This window comes from Leucoraja erinacea, chromosome 39, assembly GCF_028641065.1.
Source record: "Leucoraja erinacea ecotype New England chromosome 39, Leri_hhj_1, whole genome shotgun sequence".
Classification (NCBI taxonomy): domain Eukaryota; kingdom Metazoa; phylum Chordata; class Chondrichthyes; order Rajiformes; family Rajidae; genus Leucoraja; species Leucoraja erinaceus.
The window spans coordinates 9,861,200-9,885,167 of NC_073415.1; the positions used below are offsets into that span (position 1 = coordinate 9,861,200).

At 47.7% G+C, this 23,968-nt stretch overlaps 1 protein-coding gene across 2 annotated transcripts; it reads right to left on the minus strand.

The window, feature by feature from the left end:
* Positions 1-939: 939 nt before the first annotated feature.
* Positions 940-23,111, minus strand: tlcd4b (TLC domain containing 4b). Of its 2 annotated transcripts, none has more exons than XM_055664295.1 (7): positions 23,032-23,111; positions 16,915-17,070; positions 15,647-15,736; positions 13,094-13,152; positions 11,023-11,117; positions 10,829-10,902; positions 940-8,210 (listed from the first exon to the last, which is right to left on the minus strand). In XM_055664295.1, the coding sequence occupies exons 2-7, from the start codon at positions 17,055-17,057 to the stop codon at positions 7,901-7,903; spliced, it is 771 nt and encodes a 256-aa protein (XP_055520270.1). In that variant the 5' UTR covers positions 17,058-17,070; positions 23,032-23,111; the 3' UTR covers positions 940-7,900. The 2 variants fall into 2 exon arrangements, with proteins under 2 accessions (XP_055520270.1, XP_055520269.1); XM_055664294.1 differs by lacking the exon at positions 23,032-23,111 and adding an exon at positions 22,173-22,235.
* Positions 23,112-23,968: the final 857 nt, after the last annotated feature.

Genomic DNA, 23,968 nt, shown 5'->3' on the forward strand with positions numbered 1-23,968 from the left:
ATGGACAGTGCGTGCTCCCTCTCTAGGAACACGCCAGCATGGGGTGTAGGATTGGAAGAGGGGCAGGCAGTTGACCCGGGCAGAAGCCTCAACTGCCCGCTGCTTGGACCCACGAATGGTCATCTTGGCCAGGCCCAAGAGCAAACCGACAGGGAGACATACACCCCCACCCCCGACTGCTTCAGACCGCAGTGTCCACTCCAACCTCCCTCCCGCATGTGACCGGATCACAGTGCACTGTCACGCAATCGCATTCACCCGGCACATGGCCAAACTGCCAGAGAAACAAGGCAGCCACCACTTACCCTCAGCAATCACTGATCCACCCCTGATGTCTCTAAACCAGCAAAAGGAATCAGTAACCAGGAAGGCAAATGCAATGTTAGCATTTATTTTGAGGGCTAGAATATATAAAGAGGGATGCAATGCTGAGGCTTTATCGGGCAGTGCTCAGACCACATTTGGAGTAAGGTGGGCAGTTTTGCACCCCACATCTGAGGAAGGATGTGCTGACATTGAAGAGGGTCCAGAGGAGGTTTACGGGAATGATTGGGTTAACATAGGATGAGTGGGTACCCCATTAAAACTTACTGCATAGTGAAAGGCCTGGATGTGGAGAGGGTGTTTCCACTTGTGGAAGAGTCTAGGACCATGTTGTCAGAATAAAAGAACGCACCTTTAGAAGGAGATGGATGAATTTCTTTACTCAGAGGATGTTGAATCTGTGGAATTCATTGCCACAGACAGTTGTGGAAGCTGTCAATAGATATTTTTTAAGGCAGAGATCAACAGATTCTTGATTAGTATGGGTGTTTGGGAAGGCAGGGAATGGGGTTAGGAGGGAGAGATGGATCAGCCATGATTGAATGGGGGAGTAGACTTGATGGGCCGAATGGCCTATTTCTGCTCCTAGACCTTATGAAAAGAGTCAACCGGATACCGATTTCAAATTAATTTATTCAATCAGTTCACATGATCTCAGTACAAAAGGCAGTAAGTTACAGTACTGTGTGACTCATAATCCATAACATTTTATACAATGCCTATGACTCCAGGTTGATTATTAGTTAGAAATCCTTTCACATTGGATGCAGGAACATTGAAAATCTTGCAGTAATCGTGGAATCAATCAGGTGCAGAAAGCCATTCAGCCCATCTAATCTCACTGTACTACAATCTAATACATCATATTTTTTCCATGTTTCCTCAAGATATTGGAGACCATTCTGGCCATCAAGCCTGTACCAGCCCACAGAGTAAATCCATTCTCCCCCCATTCTCAACCACTCTCCCCTGCTCAGTCGATTTGCAATGGCCAATTAACCTGCACGCTTGGCTTGTCGGAGATCGGAGTGCCTGGAGAAAGCCCACGCAGTCACAGACAGCATTGGATAGCACCGGATGTCAGGACTGAGCCTGGTTACTGTAGTGATAATGATACGAGCTACGCCACTGCACTACCTGGCACAGTGGCGCAGCGGTAGTGTTGCTGCCTTACAGTGTCAGAGACTCGGGTTCGATCCTGACGATGGGTGCTGTCTGAGCGGAGCTTTCCCATTTCATTCGACCTCACAAAGTGCAACTTGTTTGGATTAAATTCCATCTGCCATTTCTCTGCCCACTTCTACACCTAATCTTAGATCCAACTGAACAATTTGACAGCCCTCCTCACTGATTGCAATTCCACCAATTTTGACGCCATCTGCAAATTTACTAACTAACCTTACATAAAAGTCGTTTATACAACTCACAAAGAGAGATCCCAGCACATATCTCTGTGATACTCCACTGCTCACAGACCTCCAGCCAGAATATCTATCTTCCACCACAACCCTGTCTTCTATGAAGTAGCCAGTTCTAAATCCATATGACCACAACACCATGGATCCAATGCATCTTAATCTTCTGGATTAGTCGACCATAAGGGACTTTATCTGGTATCTTACTCAAATCCATACAGAGACAAGACAAAGAAACACGGCCTGTTTGTAGAATACTCTATCCACACCAAGTATACGTTCAATCCACACAGGTGTCAACTGGACGGTGAAAGTTCACAAGTGATAGGAGCAGAATTAGGCCATTCGGCCCATCTAGTCTACTCCGCCATTCAATTATGGCTGATCTAACTCCCCCTCAACTCCATTCTCCTGCCTTCTTCCCATAACCCCTGACACCCTTACGGAAAACTGAAGAAGCTGCTGCACAAAAGGACACAAAGTGCTGGAGTAACTGGAGACACGAAACATTGTCTATCCATGTTCTCCACAGATGATGCCTGACCAGCTGAGTTACTCCAGTACCATGTGTCCTTTTGTCGTGAAACACAAAACCAATCTTTCAGTACACACACTACAAATACTAACCCTCTGCCTGTGGTGAATTGGCTACTACAGCACAAGGCACATGTGGGACAGAATGCAAGAGAAAAAATGATCATATCTCAGCTGCTTGATGGGTGGACGGTTACTGGTGAACACAAGGAAACGCCTTGCGTCATTTTAAATGCCAAGATTAAACAGAGTGGGCTGTTAACTTTGTTGAAGAGGAATTTGTAAGAGAATGATCTGCAAAGCTTTTAATATATGAACCAAGTTCAGTCCAGTGAACATAAGAAAATAACTGAGCCAGGGTGTAAAAGAATTGAAGGCGTTTGGGCAGGGAGAAACCTCAGCTAGTGCAGCAGTGGGAAAGACAAGCTCCCCAGGTAATGTCACTGTCCTTGTCTCCCTCCTCATTGTCATTTCGAGCTGCTGCAGAATTAGCCATTGTTCCATGCAAGATGTTTCCGATGTAAGGGGAGTCAGGGGATATGGGGAGAAGGCAGGACCGGGGTACTGATTGTGGATGATCAGCCATGATCACAATGAATGGCGGTGCTGGCTCGAAGGGCCAAATGGCCTACTCCTGCACCTATTGTCTATTGATGTTAACAGAGACAAACCCCTGACACTCATCTTGTGCACACCTGCTCACTACTGCTGCTTGTCTTTGCAGGCAAGACACAGTTCATATCTGCAGTTGGAAACTACAGCATGTCTTAAGGCTTGATTATGGCATTTCCTAGACATCCCAAAAGTGCTTTGCAGACAATTAGTTATCTTCTAGTGGAGTTACGTAGCAGCCAATTTGCACAAAGTAACATTACACTAGTGCAAAGGGACAAAGAACTGCAGATGCTGGTCAATACACAAAAGGACACAAAGTCTGAAGAAGGGTCTCGACCCGAGACCTCACCTATCCTTTGTTCTCCAGAGACGCTGCCTGACCCGCTGAGTTACTCCAGCACTTTGTGTCCATTTATGCATAGGGACAAATCTGTAAAGGTAGCAACAAGAGGGGAGCTGTCAGAAGAACCAAGTGTTTAAGAAGGAACTGCAGATGCTGGAAAATCGAAGGTAGACAAAAGTGCTGGAGAAACTCAGCGGGTGCAGCAGCATCTATGGAGCGAAGGAAATAGGCAACATTTCGGGCCGAAACCCTTCTTCAGATTGAAGAACCAAGTGGATTGGACAGCATCTATGGGGGAAATGGATGGTTGTTGTTTCGGGACGAGATCCTTCATCTAGGTTTAGCTTTGGCATTATTCTTCATTTCTGCCATCTACAACACTATGCCACCACCAGTCACATCTTCCCCTCCCCACCCTTTTCTGCAGGAACCACTCTCTACGTGACTCCCTGGTCTATTCGCGCACCTGTCCCCTGGCACTTTCACCTGAAACCACAGGAGATACAACACCTTCCTCCTCACCTCCATCCAGGGAACAAGAAGATTGTGGAGGCCATCAATGGGTATTTTTAAGGCGGAGATTGGCAGATTCTTAATTAGTAAGGGAGTCAAGGGTTTATGGGGAGAAGGCAGGAGAATGGGGCTGAGAGGGAAAGATAGATCAGTCATGGTTGAATGGTGGAGTAGACTTGATGGGTCAAATGGCCTAATTGTGCTCCTATAATGTGAACATGAACTAGCACCGATGAGTTTCTCCAGCAACTCTGCTTTTTCATTAAGGAATCAAGCATCTGCGATCTCTTATGCCAACTTTTTAATGTACTGAACTGATTTTAGTGATTAAAAATGACTATTAGTTTTGTGTAGGAAGGAACTGGAGATGCTGGTTTATATATCGTAGACCCAAAATGCTGGAGTAACTCAGTGGGACAGGCAGCATCCCTTTAGAGAAAGGAGTCTGAAGAAGGGCTCTTTCCTGTAACATCACCTATTTCTTCTCGCCAGAGATGCTGCCTGACCCGCTGCGTTACTCCAGCATTTTGTCTATCTTCACTATTAGTTGTGTGTTGGCAAAGCTCCCTGTGTGAAGGCACAGCTGACAATAGACATTATTCTGCAGCGTATCTCAGTGTGCTTGGTTTAGAGACTCAGCGCGGAAACAGGCCCTTTGGCCCATCGAGTCAGCACTGACCTACGATCCCTGCATATTAACGTTATCGTACACGCTCTAGGGACAATTTGCACATACACCCAGAAAATTAACCTACATATCTGTACGTTTTTGGGAGTGTGGGAAGAAGCGGGGAAAACCCAGGCGGAGAACGTACAAACTCCCTACAGACAGTAGTCGGGATCGAACCCGCAAGCGGTGGAAGGCAGCAACTCTACCGCTGCGCCACCGTACGGTGCTTTGTGTGCAAACCTCTCTCTGGGAGAGGATGTGGACAAACAAGGCAACGTTGGAGGAAAGATCCCTGGTGGGCTGGAGGTGACCAGGCACAAATGAGGGATTTAGTGAGAAAGGGCAGGGAGTGATGAGACCTCTCCACAGGAGAACACATGAAACTATCAGCATTGAGACTGGGAACAATCTAGTCATGTGTAGGAAAGAACTGCAGATGCTGGTTTAAACCGTAGACACAAAAAGCTGGAGTAACTCAGCGGGTCAGGCAGCATCTTGGAGAAAAGGAATAGGTGACATATCGGGTCGAGATTGAAGAAGGGTCTCGACCCAAAATGTCACCTATTCCTTTTCTCCAGTGATGCTGCCTGACCCACTGAGTTAATCCAGCCTTTTGTGTCTTTCTACGAATCTAGTTATCTAGGGGCTGGTTGGTTTGTGTATGGGAGGGAGAGGTGGATGCGTATCGGGTGGGGACACAATGGCTATGATCCTCCCAGCAGTGTGTTGGGAGAAAGTCAGGTCTCAATTTAGACAGCACTGGAGATACAGAGGTAGGGATATGGCACTGGTACAGCCAGAATGACTTGGGAAACTGACCTACACATCTCTAGGTATCATTGTGGAGACTACCCTCACAGGGATGAGATTGCTGAGGAAGTGCCCAGCCCATGAAAGTCACACAAGATCCACACAAGATGAGTGTGGGAACGAGTGAATGGCAGAATGCAGGCTATTGGAGAAGAAAGGAAACCTCCTTGGATGTTGGTGTTGAGAATTTTTATTTTAAAGAGGATGGGAGAAATGCTCTGGAGGAGTGTGAGATTTTTCAAAGCCGTGGCAGATGGAGTTGTGTGTGGGGACATGTGGGGAAAAAGGACCGAGATGAGAATATATTTTTCACACAGAGAGTGTTGAATCTGTGGAATTCTCCGCCACAGAAAGTAGTCGAGGCCAGTTCATTGGCTATATTTAAGAGGGAGTTAGATGTGGCCCTTGTGGCTAAAGGGATCAGGGGGTATGGAGAGAAGGCAGGTACAGGATACTGAGTTGGATGATCAGCCATGATCATATTGAATGGCGGTGCAGGCTCGAAGGGCAGAATGGCCTACTCCTGCACATATTTTCTTTCTTTCTATGTAACATTTCCTCTGCTCAGTTGCAGTGCCCAGAACTGAATACAGCCACCACACACACACACTCACTGGGAGAAGCTCAAGTTTCAGTGTATCTTCCTAATGGACGTTTCTTTAGGAAGATGAGGAGCAATTTCTTTACTCAGTGGGTGGTGAATCTGTGGAAATCACTGCCACAGAATGTTGTGGTGGTAAGTCAATGGATATCACTGCATCCCAGTCCTCCATAGCTAATGACTAACATTCCTTCAGTGTGTACGTTATTTTCTGTTCCTGTTCAGTAGCTTTTAATGTTTTCTATACATCAACTCCCTAAATCTTTCATAGTTCCTGGCTTCCACTATTGAAACAAATATACTGATCCATCTCAGATCTGAGCCCTGTGGTCCACACATGTCCCCACACTGAACTCTATCTGCCACAGCTTTGCCCACTCTGAACACCATTCTCTGCAACATCCAGTGTTGGAACACTAACCTAGTGTTGACCTCTCTTCCTGGAGCCATGGTCATAAATCCTTATCGGTGTCACATGAGTCCCATAACATTGTCCAAACTCATTTACTCTAACCCCATCCAATTCCATACACATACATTTTCTGACAGTTTCTTGTGTAAAACCTTGTTTAACATCTTGTATAAATATAGTAGCATTAACAGGCATTCACGTACCTACTATGCTGGTTAGCTGCTTGAAAGGTCAATGGACATGATGTCCAAATTATGAGTCCATGTTGGCTCTCGGATGAAATTATAATATATCAGTGGGAGATAGTTACGAGCAACAATAAACGCTCTTTTCAACATGTGATAGTGATCCAGTAAATCCCCTACATTTTACCAACTAAGCTGAAATTGAAAACAAAATCCCTGTTCTAGAACAGTTAAAGCAATGCTGGTCACAATCAGTGTGGTGCACTGCTCGTGATGGCAACTGCATTTGAGTTGGTGGATAGGGGAACAACATCTCCTGACCATCATTCACCATTGGAAGGCCAAGGAATTGAGTCAGTGTCCGTTACAATGAGGAAGGCAAATCCCTCATGAACCTTAGACGGGGCTTAAAAGTGAAAGGCCTGGATGGAGTGGATGTGGAGAGGATGTTTCCACTGGTGGGAGAGTCCAGGACGAGAGGACAAAAGGGCGTTCCTTTAGGAAGGAGATGAGGAAGAATTTCTTTAGTCAGTGAGTGGTGAATCTGTGGAATTCATTGCCACAGAATGCCGCGGAGGCCAAGTTAATGGATTATATTTAAGGCAGAGACAGATAGATTCTTGATTGGTACGGGTGTCAGGGGTTTTGGGGAGAAGGCAGGAGATTGAGAATGAGAGGGGAAGGTAGATCAGCCATGGTTGAATGGCGGAGTCGACTAGCTGGGCTCACTGGCCTAATTCTGCTCCTATCACTTATGAATTTATCTCTTCTGCTCCTATCACTTATGAAATTTATGAACTAATGAACCAGGAATCATAAAACTCTGGAGTGTGAGGGTGAGGGGTTGAATTTGGAGGCTGCATAGTCTCTATAGTAGCTGGGGAATAGTTTGTGTGTGGGAATATATCAGAAAGGCCAATTGATCTACAAGGGGGGGGGGGGGGGGACACGGGGTTATTGCCTTAAAGTATGATACAATTCATTCAAATAAAATCTGACTCCAGTTTGCATTCTGGAGCACAGCTCAACTAACAGTCAAGGACGGGTGGATAAGGCATTGTGCAGTGCAGCATTCTCGGGGCTGCAGGTGTGTGGGACCACTGCGCAGGACTGCACTGGAGCGGGCTTCTGTAGTGCGTGAGCAGGCTTGGCAATGGAGCGCAGGGCGGAGAGAGCTGGCCCCAGTGTTGATGGCACCTGTCCCCTTTGTACCGAGGCACCTCCCACTCACAAGGCTCAGATACAGGCAAGATGGAGAAACTGAGATGCACTTCCGGGAGATTGCAGAAATAAAAATCTGGGAGTAATCAGTGTCGTCTCTAGTCTCCTCCGAGTCTATATTTGGGAATACCAACATTTATAGATTTGCTGGATTTACTATAATAATTGAGACTTTGAAGTAATTTTTCTTTAAACAGTGTTGATTTGCCACTGATCAATTGAATTATTAATGTAGCTGGTCAGTCTTGTCCACGTGCTTAGAAACTCTTGCTGAGTTCCGTTTTCCGATGCATGTGAGATCTGAAGAGAATTTTCCAGCAGCCTCTGGCGATTTTGTACATCCAGATTGTGTTGAGAATATCCAGGGCCAGGCTGGATATGATCCAAGCACATTGTGGACCAAGGCCAAGGCGGTGGAAGGCAGCCGTGCCAAAGCTGGACGCCACTTGCTGATAGTAGGATGGGATCACAGCGATCCTCACCAGAAAGAAGCTGATTGACATGGCCGTGCCATTCAGTAGCACCAGCCGGGCACTGCGGGGGACTGCCAGCACCTCGAAAAACCATCTGCAGGGGGGCACACACAGGTACAGGACCGTCATTGCTCATAGAAACATAGACAATAGGTGCAGGAGTAGGCCAATCGGCCCTTCGAGCCTGCACCGCCATTCAATATGATCATGGCTGATCATCCAACTCAGTATCCCATCCCTGCCTTCTCTCCATAGCCCCATATCTCTTTAGCCACAAGGGCCACATCTAACTCCCTCTTAAATATAGCCAATGAACTGTGGCCTCAACTACTTTCTGTGGCAGAGAATTCCACAGACTCACCACTCTCTGTGTGAATTTTTTTTTTCTCATCTCGGTCCTAAAAGACTTCCCCCTTATCCTTAAACTGTGACTCCTTGTTCTGGACTTCCCCAACATCAGGACCAATCTTCCTGCATCTAGCCTGTCCAACCCCTTAAGAATTTTGTAAGTTTCTATAAGATCCCCCCTCAATCTTCTAAATTCTAGCGAGTACAAGCCGAGTCTATCCAGCATTTCTTCATATGAGAGTCCTGACATCCCAGGAATCAGTCTGGTGAACCTTCTCTGTGCTACCTCTATGGCAAGAATGTCTTTCCTCAGATTAGGAGAGCAAAACTGTACGCAATACACAGGGCCTTCATCTGTACACTCCTCCCACCACCAGCTTAGTTTAGGAAGGAACTCCAGATGCTGGTTTACACCAAACATACACACAAAATGCTGGAGTAACTCAGCAGCGCAAGGCAGCATCTCTGGTGGAAAAGAAAAGGTGACGTTTCAGGTCGAGACCCTTCAGTTTGAAGAAGGGTCTTGACCCGAAGCATCGCCTATTCCTTCTCTCCAGCGATGCTGCCTGTCCCGCTGAGTTACTCCAGCTTTTTATGTGTATTTTCGGTTCAAACCAGCATCTGCAGTTCCTTCCTATACATTTCACCAGCTTTGTTTAGTTTAGTTTAGAGATACAGCGCAGAAACAGGCCCTTCAGCCCATACCACACTAGAATTATCCTACACCCACGGGGACAATTTATAATCTTAACAAGTCAATTAATCTACTAACCTGCACGTCATTGGAGTGTGGGAGGAAACCGGAGCACCCAGAGAAAACCCACACGGGTCACGGGGAGAAAGTACAAACTCCGTACAGACAGCACCCGTTGTCAGGATGGGATCTAGGTCACTGGTGCTGTGAGGCAGCAACTCTACCGCTGCGCCACCGTGCCGCACAGCTGTAGTGCAGGATCCCGCAACGCTGTCCTTACAGCGGCCAATCATTTCCTGTCTGCATCCCACCCACCAGCAGGGACAAACCCGAGTGGATCGAAATCCTCAATGACAATGGTCTAAGATGTGGTACCTCTGCTGCTCACCCTTTGACTTGATTGCTGCCTTTGCCGTGGTCGGCTGCAAGGTCTGCTGCTTTCAGGTACGTGGACAGGACAGATTTAGAGGGAAATAGGCCAAACTCAGGCAGGTGGGGCAGATGTAGATGGGGTATGTTGGTCGGCATGGGCAAGTCGGGCTGAAGGTCCATGCTGTATGGACCCATAGTTATCCAACTGGTAGAACATCCGTAGGGCGGAGGAGGCAGGTTCTCTGGTTGCTTTCAAGAGAGAGCTAGATAGGGTTCTTAAAAATAGCGGAATCAGGGGATATGGGGAGAAGGAAGGAACGGGGTACTGATTGGGGATGATCAGCCATGATCACATTGAATGGCAGTGCTGGCTCGAATGGCTGAATGGCCTACTCCTGTACCTATTGTCTATTGTCTATCCCCAGCAGGTTCTGCTCTTACCTACCCATTGATAACTACCAGATAGGAAATGCCAGCATGGTTTTCCTCACAACCATATACAATACACATCTCCCACCACTGCCAGCCCATTGACTTTGGCTTTTACTGGGCTAAAGGGGCTGCATAAAGGCATGTTTTTGGTGAGTACGTGTGAGCTATGAGCCCACAGAGGCGGGGATTCACATTCTATGTGAACTGGAAAAATAGATTCATAGAACAGTACAGCACAGGAACAGGCCCTTCAGCCCATCATTTCTGTGCTGCACTTGATGCCAGATTAAACTAGCGACAAGGAACTGCAGATGCTGGTTAATACACAAAAGGACTCAAATTGCTGGAGTATCTCAGCAGGTCAGTCAGCATCTCTGGAGAACATGGGGACGGGTGATGCTTCGTGTCTTGACCTGAAGAATGGTCTGAAGAAGGATTTCGACCCGAAACATCACCTGTCCATATTCTCCAGAGATGGTGCTTGACCTGCTGAGTTACTCCAGCACTTCATATCCCCAAGTGAAACTAATCTCTTCTGCCTGCACGAGAACTTATTCCAACCAACAAAACACCAAACTAGTTAAATAAGATGTTCATTGTTTTAGGTTTCAATAGCTTCCTTCCTTGAGAAAAGTGAAGGCTTCCCTGAAACTGGGGCCCATGAGCTCCTGTAACCTGTGTTATGTCCTGTTTCCCATGAGATAGGCTCATAAGGTCATATGTGATAGGAGAAGAATTAGGCCATTCAGCCCATCAAGTCTACTCTGCCATTCAATCATGGTCGATTGATCTCTCCCTCCTAACCCCATTTTCCTGCCTTCTCCCCATCTGATATAAAAGCAGGCCAAAACTGAAATGAAACTTACCGCTGGTTTACAAAGGGCGTGGAGAGTTCTGCAATCAATCGGAAATTAGCAAAGTAAGGTAGGAGACCTCGAGCCTGCGAAGGAGAGAACCAAGGTGATAAAGATGACCCGGGATAGGGATGGGAACAGAGCATTGGGTTCATTCCTGCACCCGCCAAGGACCGATGAGGAAAGCTGCTTGCCCCTCAACTTACCAGCACGTACTGGTAGGCATACAGCGCTGCCAAGTGGTGGCTGATGAAATACCTGTCTCCTAATGTCTTCCAGTGCCACAGGAGAAGCACTAAATCTGTAATAAGAGTGAGAGTGTAAGCCAGGCATAGCCAGCGACCAATGGCAGCAAGTGTGTGTGAACTGGGCACCAAACTAGAGAGGGCAAGAGTACAAAGCACACAAAGGGATGAAGTGGGCAAAGCCGGCAGCCAATAAAAGCAAGAGTGTGAAAGGCACAAAGCCACCAGCCAATGAGTGAAGAAGCAGAAACGGCCAATGAGAGCAAGGTTATGAAGTGGGCAACCAATTAGAGCAGCGGTGTGGTGCAGCGGGCAAAGCCAGCGGCCAATGGGAGCCGGGTGTCCATGTGGTCAAAGCCAACGGCCAGAGCAGGAGGTGAGAGGGCACCGCCAGGGACCAGAGTGATCCCATCAGCTGCGGAGTGAGAGGGTGAATGATAGAGAGGGCAGTGAGCTACGTGCAAAGCCAGCAACGCACCCGAGCCAGGATAGTTCAAGACCGTGACAAGGTTAGGCTAAATAGTCTTTATGTAGGGAAGAACTGCAGATGCTGGTTTAAATCAAAGGTAGACACAAAATGCTGTAGTAACTGGGCGGGACAGGCAGCATCTCTGGAGAGAAGGAATCGAGAAGAAGGGTCTCGACCCGAAACATCACCTATTCCTTCTCTCCTGCGCCGCTGAATCACTCCAGCATCTTGTGGATACATTAGGTTCAATAGTCTTTGGACAATCTCTGGGCCAGTAATCATGTGCAGAATAATCAGTCATTTAACATCTACCTGCAATAGTTGAGGCAAGTTTCATGGGCACACAATGCTTTACACAATCTCATTCATGTTCATCCCACCTGGGAATGTTGGATAGCACAGATGGGGGTGTGCCTTGTTTAGTTTTTAACCCATGGTGTCTCGACCATGGGAAGCTTTAGACAGGACAGTGCAGATGAAGCTCCATCTCTATCTGATCTCTCTTTATTGTGATCTTTATCCCCGGGCACCTGTCTTGTGCTTATTTAAAATAACTTTTTTTTAAAGTTATAAAAAAGTTTAGAAAAACATCAACTTGGTTTCAATTAAGATGTTAACGCCACTGTCTAGGATACACGTGTTGCCATAGTACCCACTAGTCCAAATGGTTTCCAATATGTTTGCAGGTATTATTGCAACGTTTAAGAAACATTTGGACAAGAACGTGGATAGGACATGTTTAGAGGGATATCTGGGCCAAACGCAGGCAGGTGGGACTAGCGCAGATGGGACATGTTAGTCGGTGTGGGCAAGTTGGACTACAGAGTCTGTTTCCACGCTGTATCACTCTATGGATCTGTAAGAACTATAAACCAAGTATGTTGTTGAGAATTTGCATGATAGCAATGTTGACTAGATCTTCCATCACACCATTATAATGTCACCCATCACGGACATAGACATGCATCAAGATCCATATACTCTACACCACTCTAAGTTAGTGGACACTATGCACTTCCTATCCAAGGACACCATGGCACAGACGTCAACTCCAGAGAGGGGTCAGAGTTGGCACGGAGGCTGAAGGGTCACTGCCTAGCTCGGCAAAGGTTACCTTTCCGACACGTCATATCTGTCCTGGGTGGATTTAATCGTACAGTTCAGAGGGAGCTTTATTCTGCATCTGTTGTACTAGCCCTGGCCGTGTTAGATGGGACAGTTTGCGTGAGTTGTACTCTATATCTAACTGTACTGCATCATCCTTGGCAGTGTTTGATGGGGCAGAGTAAGAGGCATTTTTATTCTGTATCTAACATTTTTCTGTCTCTTTCCTGGGTTGTTTGATGGAGCGGTGTAGAGAAAATGTGCTCCCTGTCTAACCCGTGCTTGTGCCAACCCTGGAAGTGGGTGAAGGAATGGAAGCTTCATGGTGCATGACCTACCCTGAATGGGAAGAGTCAAAGGGCTGGAATGAAAGCTCAGAGAGAGAGAGAGAGAGAGAGAGATTCAAATGTGAAGGTGGTCCATCTAAAGACTAGGTGGGAGTGTGTGTGCAATGCTCACCATTGATCAAGTAGCCTGAGGCGATTGCTATGTTAACCTTCACTAGCCTGGGATCCCCCCTGTAAAACACAAGAGCAAAAGCTTCAGTTGTCAAAGGCTCCTGTGCTCATTACCCCAATTATCAGCAAGAATCACATATTGGCAACTAGCACAGTTTACAGATAAGATTTCACAGATTAGCTGATCTTCAGGGCACAAAACTCCCGACCGAGGAAGTGTTTGAAGACGGAAGAGAGGAGCGGGTTAAAGAGTGTAGTGAGGTGGGCAGCAACAGCTTGAGTAGACTCTGAATCTCGCGGTAACGGCAGCGATTGGGAAATTGGGAAATGTGACGGGACAGGGTTGGAGGAAAGCAACAATTGCCCAGGAAAGCACATTTGGATAGACTTGATCAAACACGCGGAGAAACAACAGGAAGCGATGAAGATGAACCAGTTAAACAAAACAATCGGAAATCCTGCCTGAGAGATCAGAACTTCTTCAAGGTAGGCTTTCCTGGAAAAGAAGTGGCAATTAATTAAATAATCAGGGAAAATGCCTCCTCTTTGAATCTCTAACACAGATTTCAAGGAACTTCTCACCTGTAGAACATCTATGGATCATGTGGCTAGTTGCTGTAATAATCGTTAGAGTGCGAGAACATAATTGAAGAACGGAGACGAGGAAACACTTTTTCTCACAGAGAGTGGTGAGCGTAGAATTCTCTGCCTCAGAGGGCAGTGGAGGCAGGTTCTTTGGACACTTTCAAGAGAAAACTAGATAGGGCTCTTAAAATTAGCGGAGTCAGGGGATATGGGGAGAAGGCAGGAACGGGGTACTGATTGGGGATGATCAGCCATGATCACATTGAATGGCGGTGCTGGCTCGAAGGGCCGAATGGCCTACACCTGCACCTATTGGCATGTTTATTAGCATACAAAATAATGAAAGGCTTGGATAGAGTGGATGTGGAGAGGATGTTTCCACTAGTGGGAGTGTCTAGGACCAGAGGTCACAGCCTCAGAATTAAAGGATGTTCTTTTAGGAAAGAGATGAGGACAAATTTCTGTAGTCAGAGGGTGGTGAATCTGTGGATTCATCGCCACAGAAGGTTAAGTCAATGGATATTTTTAAGGCAGAGATAGAAAGATTCTTGATTAGTACGGGTGTCAGAGGTTATGGGGAGAAGGCAGAAGAATGGGCTTAAGAGGGAGGGATAGGTCAGCCATGATTGAATGGCGGAGTAGACTTGTTGGGCCGAATGTCCTAATTCTACTCCTATCACTTATGACCAAGGGATAATCCATAATCACAAGACTACCTTTCTTGGCAGAGAACTAGGATGCCACACGATCCAAGGCGGATTAAGTGGAAATCCACAGACTAGGAACCATGCCCAATTCTTGCCCATGGGCTCAGAGTCCAGGACATGTTCATCCATGTGGGCGGCACGGTGGCGCAGTGGTAGAGTTGCTGCCTTACAGTGCCAGAGACCCGGGTTCTATTCTGACTACGGGTGCTGTCTGTACGGAGTTTGTACCTTCTCCCTGTTACCTGTGTGGGTTTTCTCCTGGTGCTCCAGTTTCCTCCCACACTCTTAAGACATACAGGTTTGTAGGTTAATTGGCTTCTGTAAATTGCCCCTCGTGTGTGGGATAGAACTAGTGTACGGGTGATTGCTTGTTGGCGCAGACTCGGTGGGCCGAAGGGCCTGTTTTCATGCTGTATCTCTAAACTATAGTTAAACATCGGGATCCCGAGTTACTGAGATTACAAGGGTGAACTCTGAACCAGAGATCAGTGGGGGGGCAGAGGGAGATAGATGCAATACATGTCAGACCTCAGAAGCTTATAGTGAGATGACAGGCCTGGATAGAGTGGATGTGGAGTGGATGATTCCACTAGTGGGAGAGTCTAGGACCAGAGGGCACAGCCTCAGAATTAAAAGACATTCCCTTAGGAAGGAGATCAGGAGGAATTATTTAGTCAGAGGGTGGTGAATCAGTTGAACTCATTGCCACAGATGGCTGTGGAGGCCAAGTCAATGGATATCTTTAAGCCAGAAATAGATAGATTATTGATTAGTATGGGTGTCATGTATTATGGGGAGGGCAAGAGAATGGGGTTAAGATGGAAAGATAGATCAGCCATGATTGAATGGCCGAATGGCCCAATTTTATTCCTAGAACTTATGAACTGGCAATAAGATCTTAACATGCAGTGGAGTAGGAGGGAAATATGTGATTGAAGGGGAAATCACAGGTGAAATAGAGGAAAGAAAACTGAATGTGGTGATATAGAACGAGAACAGCTGGCAGCATCACCAAGCTAAACGTGAGCTGGGGCTCCACTATATTGTCTCCAGACCACCTTAAGTTAGGGGGACAATGCTGTTCTATACCCACCACCCCAGCCCTACTTAGGGTTGGTGGACATTGCTACTATCTGAGCTGCTACTTGTGCCACCTTGGCACCAGCTACTAATCTTGGTGCCTGCCTGCCGAGCCCTGATTCACTCTTTGTATCCGGCAGGTTTCACTTCAAGGTCCAAGCTGTGACATTTCAGGCTCTTACCAGATGCGGTCTCTGTTTACATCATCGTCGAACCAGAGGATGTACAACGCTAGACCTCCAACGATGAGAGCATGGACGGTGGAAACACACCTGAAGAGAAACAGCTAAGAATGAGGCCAGGCCACAGTAACTGTCTGTGTTAGATGTGGCTCAGTCCTGGGTTAGACTGGACAAGTGCTAATGCTGACGACTCTTACCTCAGGTGAGTTTCTTACGGGCCTGTCCCACTTACGTGACTTTTTCGGCGACTGACGGCACCCATCACAGGTTGTTGCAGGTCGCTGAAAATCCAGCGGCGACCAGAAAAACGCTACGACTCTTTGGGCGACTGAGGAGACGACTCACGACCATACAGGCGACATGTTGCGGGGTGAATGAAGCCTGTATGGCCGTGAGTAGTCGCCCAAAGAGTCGTACCTTGTTCTGGTCGCCGCTGGATTTTCAACACCTGCTGCGATATGACGGGTGCCGGCAATCGCCTGTTTCCGCACTGTATCTCGAAACAAAAAATATCACTCGGGTCAGTGGGCGATATTCCAGGTTACCGAGGGAAGGTTATTGTGAAGATTCTAGCCACAATGTCCCAGCCCTCTTTGGTTATCTGGGGTAGTTTCAGAGACTGACATCCTGGCATGGTTAATAATTGACACCAAGCAAGATTAGATCTGAAGGGCAAAATTAACATCTGACAATCACTCCAAAGACGTACAGGTTTGTAGGTTAATTGGCTTGGTATAAGTGTAAATTGTCCCTAGTGTGTGTAGGATAGTGATAGTGTGCTGGTCGGTGTGGACTCGGTGGGCTGCAGGGCCTGTTTCCACGTTGGATTTCTAAACTAAACTAAACTAAAATCAAACGCAAACGACGATGACATCTCAAGTGCATTTACGTTTGCAGAATGTGGGTTTGACCCGGAGGCTGGTAATAACAATTGCTGCCTCTGATTACTGCTGCAACTAATAAATAGACCATGCACAGTCAGCCAGTGCAGGTGGACGACTGATAATCTACCTGGACCTTTGCACTACCTAGCCGAGAGCATTGATCAATTGCCAGCCGCCGATAATCTACCTCGACCTTTACACTGAAGATAGGCACAAGAAGCTGGAGTAACTCAGCGGGACAGGCAGCATCTCTGGAGAGAAGGAATGGGTGACGTTTAGGGTTGAGACGTCTGAAGAAGGGTCTCGACCCGTTCCTTCTCTCCAGAGATGCTGCCTGTCCCGCTGAGTTACTCCAGCTTCTTGTGTCGAGCAGAGACCAAGTACCTGGAGTGCCATTCGGTTTTCTGCGCCCCAGACAGGTTGCTGTATCCCCAGCTGAGCCGTGCCGAGAGGCGCGGGGTGACCACGTGAAAGAGGACCTGGAAGACAATGAAGCTGCCGATGACCACCTGGTACGAGCCGTCCATTCCTGCAGGACCCCTGAGGAGAGAACACAACCCAATGAACAATGAACAACGCGTCTACTCACATCTCAGGAGCATGACCGACTCCCGCCCGATGTTGTACATCCGTGTGTGTGTCAACACCCGTCTCCCCCGTCTCTGGACAGGAAGGCCAAGCACATTTGTAGTACTTCAAGTAACCCTTGCTTTCCCTCTCTCTCTCTCCACCCTTCTCCGACCAGTTTTACTGTCTCTGACTACATTATATATGATAGCTATATTAAGATTGGTGTGATGTTACCTTCTCCCAGCTAATAATCTATTCTACATTTTCATTGAGCTCCATTTGCCCTGTTTTCACACTTCCTTATCCATCAATCTATCTCCCTCCCCCCGACGTCAGCCTGAAGAAGGGCCTCGACCCGAAACGTCACCCATTCCTTCTCTCCAGAGATGCTGCCTGTCCCGCTGAGTTACTCCAGCATTTTGTGTCTATCTTTGCTTTAAAACAGCATCTGCAAATTTGTAGCACTGCTCACTTAAAGGGCGACAAGTCCAATGTGGCCTGATCACTGCACTAAATAGAAGTGCCTTGTTCCCACAGCTACAAAGTTAATCCTCTCCGATTTCTGCTTGAAAACTGAAGCACGGGCCATTTCCAGCTTGCTCCTGGATTAACAGCTCACCACAGTCCAAGAGTTAAGGGCCTGTTCCACTTACGCGATTTTCTTGGTGACTTGCCGGCACCCGTCAAACCCGACATGTCGCTGGGTGACGCCTCTTTGGTCGTGAGTTGTCGCCCAAAGAGTCGCACCTTTTTCTGGTCGCCGCTGGATTTTCAACATTTTGAACATTTCCGGCGACCAGCTGCGGCTATGATGGGTGCCGGCATGCCGCCGAAAAAAATTGCGTAATGGAGACAGGCCCTTCACTGAGAACACCAACCTCATCCAGTGTCCCGCTGAGACAAATCCCACCATCACATTCAGAAAAAGTCGTTCTCAACAAACTACCCTCACAGACTCTGGATGTTTGCAAAGTAAAAACAAATATCCTAAAATCAGAATATTATTCATCAAGTCAGACATTATCCTGCAACTTATACGGCAATTCATTCTTACAGTATATATACTGATGGTGGACACAAAATGCTGGAGTAACTCAGCGGGACAGGCAGCATCTCTGGAGAAATGGAATGGGTGCCGTTTCGGGTCGAGACCCTTCTTCAATCTCGACACGTCACCCATTCCTTCTCTCCAGAGATGCTGCCTGTCCCGTTGAGTTACTCCAGCATTTTGTGTTTATCTTCGATTTACACACACACACACACACACACACACACACACACACACACACACACACACACACACACACACACACACACACACACACACACACACACACACACACACACACACACACACACACACACACACACACACACACACACACACAGTATGTCAGTCCTGTTTAAAAAGATAACTAATCTTTTAGCACAGCAATACTTCCTGTACCAACCCAATTTTCTTGATAAGCTGAATATTCAAATATCTACCCATTCCTTCTCTCCAGAGATACTGCCTGTCCCGCTGAGTTACTCCAGCATTTTGTGTCTAACATTGATCGAAACCAGCATCTGCAGTTCTTTCCTCAATATTCAAATATCTATCCAGCTCTGTTGTGAAGATACTTTCCTGAGCTTTAAACACACGAGAGTGAAGGGAATTTTGAAAGATTGCAAGCTGTAGATCCATACAGGCTTTGGATTTTGGATACAGGGCGGAAACAGACCCTTCGGCCCACCATGTTCCCGCCAACCATTGTTCAACCCGTATACTAGCGCTATCCTATACACTAGGGAAAAGTCTACAATTTGTCCCCCTCCTGTCAGTGTCTTGTTGACTCTTTTCATAAGTTCCAGGAGGCAAAATAAGGCCATTCAGCCCATCAAGTCTACTCTGCCATTCAATCATGGCTGATCTATCTCTCCCTCTCAACTCCAGTCTCCTGCCTTCTCCCTCATTTCTAACCTTTGGTAGATGCATGTAATAAGTGACAATCAAACTCCCCTCACCCGTATCCACCTATCACTTGGTACCAGGCTGCGTCCTAACCCCACTTCTCTTCCCTACTCTGTCAGTTTGAAGAAGGGCCTTGACCCGAAACGTTACCCGCCCATTCCCTCCACGGATGCTGCCTGACCCGTTGAGTTCCGCCAGCATTTTGTGTTTGGCCTAATATTTCCAACGCATTGATTGCATACAGCTGGGATTCCAACTCCAATCCCTGGGGCACTTTCCATTGTGTAGCTCCACTTGATAAACTTGCTAAATGGGTTAGACTCGGAACAGATACCGATAAGAAGCAAATATGTAGACAGATTACAGATTACAAAGCAACAGGGTTATCAAAGTGGGTGATTTAACTTCCGTAATAGTGACAGGGACTTCCTTAATGCAAAATGCTTAGATGCATTAGAATTTGTTATTGTATTCAAAAGGGTTACTTGAAACAGTATGTGGATAGTCCAACGTGAGAGGGGATGGTACTGAATCTCGTATTGGGAAACAAGCCTGGTCAGCGAACTGGTGTTTCAGCAGAAGAGCATTTTGGTTAGTTATAGTGATCGCAACATCATAGGTTTAATGTGCAGGAAGGAACTGCAGATGCTGGTTTACACCAAAGCTATACACAAAAAGCTGGAGCAACTCAGCGGGACAGGCAGCATCTCTGGAGAGAAGGAATGGGTGGCGTTTCCGGTCCAGGATCTTCAAGAGAGAGTTAATCAGGGACAGTAATCGTGGCTTTATCCACAGTAGGTTATATGTTACTAACGAGGGGGTTTTTGAGGAGGTGCCAAAAATGATCGATGAGGGTAGATGTTGTCTACGTGGATTTTAGGAAAGGTTGCTTGCTGTAAATCATTGATTTAATGTGTCTAGGTCTGTCTGCATGCAGGCATGTCGTGCTGCCTTTGCTTAGGAGTTGACAAATGGAATTGATCACCTCTGAGGAGCAAGGAGGTCCTACTGCAGTTGTACAGGACCCTGGTAGGACCACACCTGGGGTATTGTGTGCAATTTTGGTCCCCTAATTTGCGGAAGGACATTAATGCTATTGAAGGAGTGCACCATACGGTCACGAGGTTATTTCCCGGGATGGCGGGACTGACATATGTTGAAAAAATGGCTCGATTGGGCTTGTATTCACTAGAATTTAGATGGATGAGAGGGGATCTTATAGAAACCTACAACATTCTTAAAAGATTGTACAGGCTAGATGCAGGAAAAATGTTCCCCATGTTGGGGGAGCCCAGAGCCAGGGGTCACAGTTTAAGAATAAGGGGTCGGCCATTTAGGACGGAGATGAGGAAAAACCTCTTCACCCGGAGAGTTGTGAATCTGTGGAATTCTCTGCCACAGAAGGCAGTGGAGGCCAATTCACTGCAGTATACTGTCTTAGCACACTACTGCTACACACTTGTATAGTGTCTGACATGCTTCTGTGATATGTATCTAGGTGCTTATGTAGAGTGAAACCTGTACTGAACTGTATACAAAAATGAGTTTCACTGTACATCGGTACAGGTGACAAATAAAGTGCCATGGCAATGACAAGTGTGGCAGGTAGACACAAAATGCTGGAGTAACTCAGTGGGGACGGGCAGCATCTCTGGAGAGAAAGAATAGGGGGGCGTTTCAGTCTGAAGAAGGGTCTCGAGCTGAAACATCACCCATTCCTTCTCTCCAGAGATACTGCCTGTCCCACTGAGTTACTCCAGCATTCTGTGTCTGTCTTCGGTTTAAACCAGCATCTGCAGTTCCTTCCAACAACAAGTGTGGCAGGTAACGGGCATCTCCAACCACATGCTCTGGAGCTAAACACACAGTGCTGGAGCAACTCAGTGGGTCAGGCAGCATGTGTGGCGGGGAGTGAGGGGACAGTCAATATTTTTGGTAGGGACCTTTCTTCAGTCTGAAACTGAAACGTCGCCTGTCCATTCCCACCACAGATGCTGCCTGATCCGCTGAGTTCCTCCAGCACTTTGTGTTTTGTGCAGGCAGAATCTGCAGTGTCTGTTTCTTTATCTGTCCTTGAGATTCAGTGGCCTTGTATTGAATGGTGCCCTTGGTGATCTTTTTCAAAGGTATTTAACATCTTAAAAATTAAATGTAAAGAAGGGTCTCGACCCGAAACGTCACCAATTCCTTCCCTCCACAGATGCTGCCTGTCCTGCTGAGTTACTCCAGCTTTTTGTGTCTAATATCTTTAACAACCTACTGAATGGACCGGTGAGCTACTTTACAATTAGTATAACTTCACTTCCATCATTGAAAACTCCTGAACCACCAGCTGCCAGAAACCTAATGGGATCTGCCACAGAAATACCATGGAGGAAACTGGAGTACCTGGAAAAACCACGCGGTTACAGGGAGAACATACAAACTCCGTACAGGCAGCACCTGTAGTCGGAATCAAACACAGGTCTCTGGCGCTGCAAACGCTGTAATGGCCCCATTTATTGTCACGTACACAAGTACGGTGGGGTACAAGTACAATTATATGTCTGAGGAAGGGTTTCGGCCTGAAAAGTCGTCTATTTCCTTCGCTCCATAGATGCTGTTGCACCCGCTGAGTTTCTCCAGCATTTTTGTCTACCTTCGATCTTCCAGCATCTGCAGTTCCTTCTTGAACACAATTATATTCATGCTTGCAGCAGCATTACAGATGCATAGACTCAGACAACACACAAAAACATTGACAAAGCCCTGACACAGCTCCATTTGGTGGGTGGTAGAGTGCGCACCCAGAGATGACATGGTTGGTTAAACTGTGAGGTGTTCAATCTCAGAGGAAAACCTGCAGGTGCTGTTGTACCTGTGGCCCCGCCGCCCTTTCGCTTCATGGTGATAGAGTTGGTGAATGTTGAAAGTTTGGTCAGAGTTGCCTGGGGCAAGTAATTGTGTAATCTATGTATAATTTCTATGTTTTTGTGTAGGAACTGTAGATGCTGGTTTATACCGAAGATAGACACAAAATGCTGGTGTAACTCAGCAGGTCAGGCAGCATCTCTGGAGAAATAGGTGATGTTTGGGGTCAGGCCTCTTCTTCAGGTGGAGAGACTGTGACAGCTGTCACCTGTTCCTTTTCTCCATGGATGCTGCCTGTCCCGCTGAGTTTCTCCAACATTTTGTGTCTATCTTCCGTATAAACCAGCATCTACAGTTCCTACACAAAAACATAGAAATTATACATAGATTACACAATTACTTGCCCCAGGCAACTCTGACCAAACTTTCAACATTCACCAACTCTATCACCATGAAGCGAAAGGGCGGCGGGGCCACAGGTACAACAGCACCTGCAGGTTTTCCTCTGAGATTGAACACCTCACTGTTTAACCAACCATGTCATCTCTGGGTGCCCGCTCTACCACCCACCACATGGAGCTGTGTCAGGGCCTGGCAGACATTGACGCCAACAGAGACAACAACCTGGCTGCTCAACACCCGGCTTGAGATCTAACTATTCCTTTGGTTTATGTTTCATTAGCAAGAAGATTGTTTAGGAAGGAACAGCAGATGTTAGTGTATACCACAGATGGACACAAAATGCTGGCGTAACTCAACGGGACAGGCAGCATCCCTGGAGAGAAGGTTCATGTCGAGACCCTTCTCCAGCCTCCCTCTAACCCTGTCCTATCCACCTTGCTCCCATGATACAAATGGGGCTGCATCACCTTTACCCTGTCAATGCTTTTAAACCCAATGCAAGTTTCTCTCAGCTCAGCAGTGATTTCCACTGGTTCTGCTAGAATTTCTGTACAGATAAGACACAAACTGTTTAATTTCCCTGCCATTTCCATCTGAACCAACATAATTCCTCCAGTTTTGGTCTAAATCCTTGCAAAACTCTTCCTCCCTCCTCCCCATTCCCCCCCTCACCAACCCACAGCCCCCAAACTCAGCATTTGTCTGAATTATTCATTGCACTTAACTGATTTATGATGAATTCATGCTCAAGTGGCTCTTCCACATCAATAGAACTCCCAGCCGGAAGACGCCACGCGCATTTCCGGACTCCTCGACGCGTCGGGGGTGGCGCAGTGGCGGCGCGTCGCCAGCAGGGGGCGGCACAACGTAACGTGACGTGACGTAACGTAACGACCACGCAGTGGCGGCGCGTCGCCAGCAGGGGGCGGCACAACGTAACGTGACGTAACGATCATGCAGTGGCAGCGCGTCGCCAGCAGGGGGCGGCACAACGTGACGTAGCGTAACGTAACGGCCATGCAGTGGCGGCGCGTCGCCAGCAGGGGGCGGCACAACGTAACGTGACGTAACGTAACGGCCATGCAGTGGCGGCGCGTCGCCAGCAGGGGGCGGCACAACGCGACGTGACGTAACGACGGTCATGCAGTGGCGGCGCGTCGCCAGCAGGGGGCGGCACAACGTGACGTGACGTAACGTAACGACCATGCAGTGGCGGCACGTCGCCAGCAGGGGGCAGTGGCACAACGTGCAGTAGCGTAACGACCATGCAGTGCGCGGCGCGTAAACCAGCAGGGGGCTGGCACAACGTGGCGTGACGTAGAGTGAACCTGCAGTGACGCCCGGTCGCCAGCAGGGGGCGGCACAACGCAACGCAACGTAACGGCCATGCAGTGGCGGCGCGTCGCCAGCAGGGGGCGGCACAACGTAACGTGACGTAGTGAACCTGCAGTGGCGGCGCGTCACCAGCAGGGGGCGGCACAACGCGACGTGACGTAACGGCCATGCAGTGACGGCGCGTCGCCAGCAGGGGGCGGCACAACGCAACGTGACGTAGTGAACCTGCAGTGGCGCCCGGTCACCAGCAGGGGGCGGCACAACGTGACGTGACGTAGTGAACCTGCAGTGGCGCCCGGTCACCAGCGGCGGCGCAGTGGAGTAAAC

Coding starts and splice junctions, on each gene's coding strand:
- tlcd4b (XM_055664294.1), bottom strand. Junction 15,737..16,914: donor AAAACCGAATGGCACTCCAG/GTACTTGGTCTC, acceptor GTTTCTCTTCAG/GTGTGTTTCCACCGTCCATG. Junction 11,118..13,093: donor CTCAGGCTACTTGATCAATG/GTGAGCATTGCA, acceptor CTCTTATTACAG/ATTTAGTGCTTCTCCTGTGG.